The sequence below is a fragment of the Streptopelia decaocto genome (assembly GCF_964273445.1).
Source record: "Streptopelia decaocto genome assembly, chromosome: Z".
NCBI lineage: Eukaryota > Metazoa > Chordata > Aves > Columbiformes > Columbidae > Streptopelia > Streptopelia decaocto.
The window spans coordinates 70850634-70855411 of NC_138657.1; the positions used below are offsets into that span (position 1 = coordinate 70850634).

A 4778-nucleotide genomic window follows, 5' to 3' on the forward strand; every position below is an offset into this window, starting at 1 on the left:
CATGTGCCCCAGGCATGGTGCTCCCTGCCCATGAAGCTGGGGGGAAGCAGCAGGACGAGTCAGGGGAGATCCTGCTGATGTGCACGAGGTAGCAAGTGAGGGTCTCCGGCTCTCCTCTAAACAGACAACATCTTTGCATCCCAACTTCAGGAAGGAAGAATAAGCTCTATGCTATTCCTTTGCTAGTCCCTTGTGGTAAGCAGTATAATTTTCCCCTTTTCCAAAACTCCAGCTTCAAACTTTGGAGAAAGTCAAAATCTGATATTGGTGAAATTCATTCCTTTCTGCCTGGATCTTAGACAAAACCCTTAATTCGGATGTTTATCCTTGTTCACCCCCAGGGATGCTCTTCCTCAAAGCTGCTACACTTCTGGTAGAGATAATGGAGCTCCTGACATCCCTCAACTATTCTGTGGCTAGAAAATATATAGAAAACATATAGAAAATATCTGTGTTGCTAGAAAATATTAGAACAGGTGTCTCAATTTCCAATTTTGAAGTTCAAGGGTATAGTTATGTCTTGTTCCTCATAAAGGCAAAAGTAAAAGCCTAAAGTAAAAGCATACATACTGGCACTCTGCTGTTGCCCTAGTGTGTGCCTGCTGATTTGGAAGTATTGAAGGAATTTGTATAATACCATCACACATTCAGGATCCACAAAAAAAACCCCTGAGTTATAACAACAATGACTCATTTTTCTTGCAAATGTTTTGTATTTATTATCTCAGCACGAATTCAAGACATACATGCAAAGGGCATACAGCCAAACATCTGGCCTGTAACCAGAATAAGCCTTGAGAAAAACAAATCCATGTTGATACAGTCATATAGCAGATCCTTTGCAGAAGTAATAAAAAGGGCTCCTAGGGAGGATGGCAGCAAGTGCTTGCTCATACGCCGGCACTGATTGCTTGGATACAAGTCCTTTTCCTGAGATCATGGTGAATACCAGCACTCTTGGCAAAGCTCAGAGAAACACAGAAACATTTCATGGAAAGCAAATAGTCTTTGCAGATCTAGACAGAAAAATACTATGCTAATACTTAACTCAGATATCCCCATAACAATGCATTTTTTTCATAACATTAACGTGTGCTACAGTGTAAAGAACTGGACAGGCTCTATGAAGCCCACACCTTGTTTCCTATTGCATATTGCACATAGCAGCATATACAGAGCAGAACACTTTTATTCAAATACATTTCAGCTACTAATGTGAATACTAATGCCAAATTTTCCTGAGAGTCACAGACAGGCACAATCATTGTTTAGTGTCCTTGATAAAGACTCCAAGACTCCACCAAGTCCAAGACATACAGTGGGAGCCCTTCTGTTGAAGTGAGGGTTGTCTTTGAAGAACAGCTTTGACAAATTGGATGTGGCGCTAGCGTGGGAGCTTGTATGTAGCCAGACAGAAACGTTTTGCATTTACTTTTTGATACCTGAAAAACTGACCTCTGTACATGCTGGCAAAACACATTACTTTGTAGTACTAAGACGAATACCAACAATTCTTGAAACATGTTCTTCCTGAAAAGTTATTAGTTGGCTTAGAGGAGGAGAGAACTGTGTTCAAGTCAACGGCAAAGCTCCCGGTAACGCCACTGTGACAAGGTTAAGACCTCCACTTCTTAACCTTGGCAAAGTCAGTCAGCTTCTGCTTAGTGAAATTAGTGACAACAAGTAACAGTCATACACAGCTGGCTGTGACAGAGTGACCAGAGCTATGTAACGACAATTTTGCAAAGCCAGAAGCAGAAGAGCTAACAAAAGTATTAATTATAGATAAAAATAAGGCAGGAAAAACATAATTTGAACAGATGCAGAATTCAGAAAATGAAACTATACAACCTTATACAATGCGAATTAACTTACATACAAGGTCAGTTAATAAAAGAAACCCTGACCGTCAGCCTGAGAAGTAGCTACAAAACAAGATCAGCTTCAGCAGTTTCCTTGCTAGCTTACACTCAATAAAAAAATACTGTTTAGGGCTGCGTCTGACATGAATTGACCAGCAAAGTTACTGTTTGCCTTCATGGCGGTCAACATGCTTAATTCAGCTCCTCTGAAGCCAGCCAAGGGCAATAACCCCTCAGTGAGACAGGCACAATGCATCACCATCCACTGGATGTGCTACAGCGGCTTCATCATGCAGAACTGAAACAAAGGTGCCATGAAATGAATAGAAATCAAGTGCAAGGGAAGCACTTTCATTTATAAGCACTGGTAAACATTCAGAAATCCAAGGCTACTTTCCTGTCTGGACTGTAACATTCAATTTTATTGATATTATTTCTTCAAAGAGAGGTAGTTGCTTTCTTTGAATAAATAACATTCTCAAGAAAACCTGAGATTCAACTTTAAGATCTACTTCTATTGAAGAGCTATTTTATTAATTATAAAGACACAGCAGTATTGTACTGTTCTTGAGAAATTCTTCGTGATGTCAAAAGAATCCTTCTACCAAACACACATACCTCAATATCTGTATTTGTTTAATATATATTCATATATACGACTTATATAATTATATACTAAAGTATGCTTCCCTCTGTGCTGCCTGAAGTATTTCCTTCATTATCAGAAAACATTATGCTTTCTTCTAGTCAATATAATGTATTTTTATGTCATGTTTTGAACATTTTTTCACTCTTTTAGTCTAGCAAGCACCATTCAATTAATAGTTCTGTGAAGTACTCATTTCATACACATAGGGTGCACACATTTATATTTTATATATCTAATATGTATATACAAATATATGCATATATAATATAAACTAGAACTATGCAACATTGTGTTAATTCATAAAATTTTAAGTTTTAGTCCTATAACAAATAACCATTCAATAAAGATAGTGCTTTAATTAACAAATTAAATAATCCCACCACCAAATCCCTATCCAGCAAAATCCATGCTTTAGAAAACTAGAGAAGTCAGAAACTGAGTGACTGGCTTTTGCCCTGTGATATGCAAGATAGATGATCCCAGGTTCCAATATATTGCCTTTTTTTGTCTTCTTCCCAAAGGTGGTCCAAGCTCCTCGGTGAAGTGTAGCTGTGGCACATGAGGACCAGAGGGTGACTGGGGAAACAAGGCAGCTAGAAGTCTTCCCAGACCAGGCCGAAGGACAAGTTCCGTCTTGTCCCAAATCTCCCCATCGCACGGCGAGGTGCTCTGCCCATCGCTATCTTTTTTTTCCACCTGGCACTCATACGCCAGTATTACTGTAAGATTCTTCAAAGAAGCGGTGTTGCAGCGGCTGTTCTTCAGCAGCCACACACAGCAAGTACAACACAAAGATCTTTCTTCATCTCGTGGTCTCACTGAAATCTCTTGTTCCAAATCCACAAAGCCAAGATCCTTCCCTGCTTCTCAGCCCAGCCGTGTCCGGCAACAGCTCACGTTTCCGGGCAGAACAGCTTGGCGAGGAGGTTCAGGATCCTCTGCCGCAGGTTCCACTTGTCGCCGATCCTGCGCAGCTGCAGGGCACACTCCGCCACCACGTCCCGCTCTGTAAGGGCACAAGCGCGGCCGTCAGCCACCCGCACCACCAACCCACCCTCATTTATATCTAATTACCATGAGATCTTGGAAGTATAGTAAATTTCTGACAATTTATTTCTTTCCTCTCAGTATTAAACTCATGCCCGCTCTACGATCTCCCGGCGATTACCCTCCCCGCGTTCACACGGGCGGCCGCAGCCGCATCCCGCGGCGCCGCGGGCGCTGCCCCCGCTCCGGGTGCTGGAGAAGCCTGTCCCCCCGCAGACCCCTCACCCCGCTCCCTTCACCCTCCGGTACCTGCGGGAGCGGCGGGCGGCGCGGACTTGCGCAGGTTTCTCCCGGGCATCATCGCGTCGTCCGTGGACGGTACAGCGGGACACTGCGCGGGCCGGCGGCGGCAACGAAATGCGGGCGGGCGGGGCGGAGCGAGGCCCTAAGTGCGGCAGCTCGGCGGGGTTTTCCCCGCGCTGTGACGTGAGAAACCGGGCGGGAATCCCGCCCCCACGCCGGGCGGGCAGGCGGCGGCGTGCCGGAGCGCGTCCCGGGCCGTGGGCGCCGGGGTCAGCGCCTCACCAGCGGGAGAGAAAGGAATGGCGGGATGGGGTGTGCTGGAACAGGAGGAGATGGAGGGATAGGGTGTGGGATGGGCGTGTGGTGGGCCAGGAGAGGTGGATGGATGGGAACAGTGTCTTCGGGGCAAGAAGAAGCAAAAGCATAGGAGGTTCCATCAGAATATGAGGAGGAACTTCTTTACTTTGAGGGTGACAGAGCACTGGAACAGGCTGCCCAGAGAGGTTGTGGAGTCTCCTTCTCTGGAGACATTAAACACCCACCTGTACGCGCTACTGTGCAATCTGCTCTAGTGAACCTGCTTTAGCAGGTGAACTGGACTAGATGATCTCCAGAGGTCCCTTCCAACCCCAGCCATTGTGTGACTATGAAGGGTGGGGTGTGCTTGCACTAGACAAGGAGAGATGGGAGGGTGGGCTGTGCTTGCGGTGGTCCAGGAGAGATGGGTGGGGTTGTGCTTGCACTGAGGAAGAGGAGGTGGGAGGATGGGGTGTGCTTGGACAAGCAAAAGCGAGGTATGGGGTGTGCTTGTGGTGGGCAAGAAGACGTGGAGGGATGGGTCTGCTTGCTGTCAGTCAAGAGATGCTCTTGACACAGTGCTGTTTTTATTCAAGGTGATGCTGACCTTGGCCTCAGACAAGCCACAGAGCACCCGGCTGGCCTGTGTCATGTGCCGTTTACAACTTGGGGCTCCCTTC

At 45.9% G+C, this 4778-nt stretch overlaps 1 protein-coding gene across 1 annotated transcript; it reads right to left on the bottom strand.

Moving 5' to 3' along the window:
- Positions 1-699: 699 nt before the first annotated feature.
- On the bottom strand, positions 700-3939 carry PMAIP1 (phorbol-12-myristate-13-acetate-induced protein 1). The gene is made up of 2 exons (XM_082075450.1): positions 3808-3939; positions 700-3517 (listed from the first exon to the last, which is right to left on the bottom strand). The coding sequence occupies exons 1-2, from the start codon at positions 3857-3859 to the stop codon at positions 3405-3407; spliced, it is 165 nt and encodes a 54-aa protein (XP_081931576.1). The 5' UTR covers positions 3860-3939; the 3' UTR covers positions 700-3404.
- Positions 3940-4778: the final 839 nt, after the last annotated feature.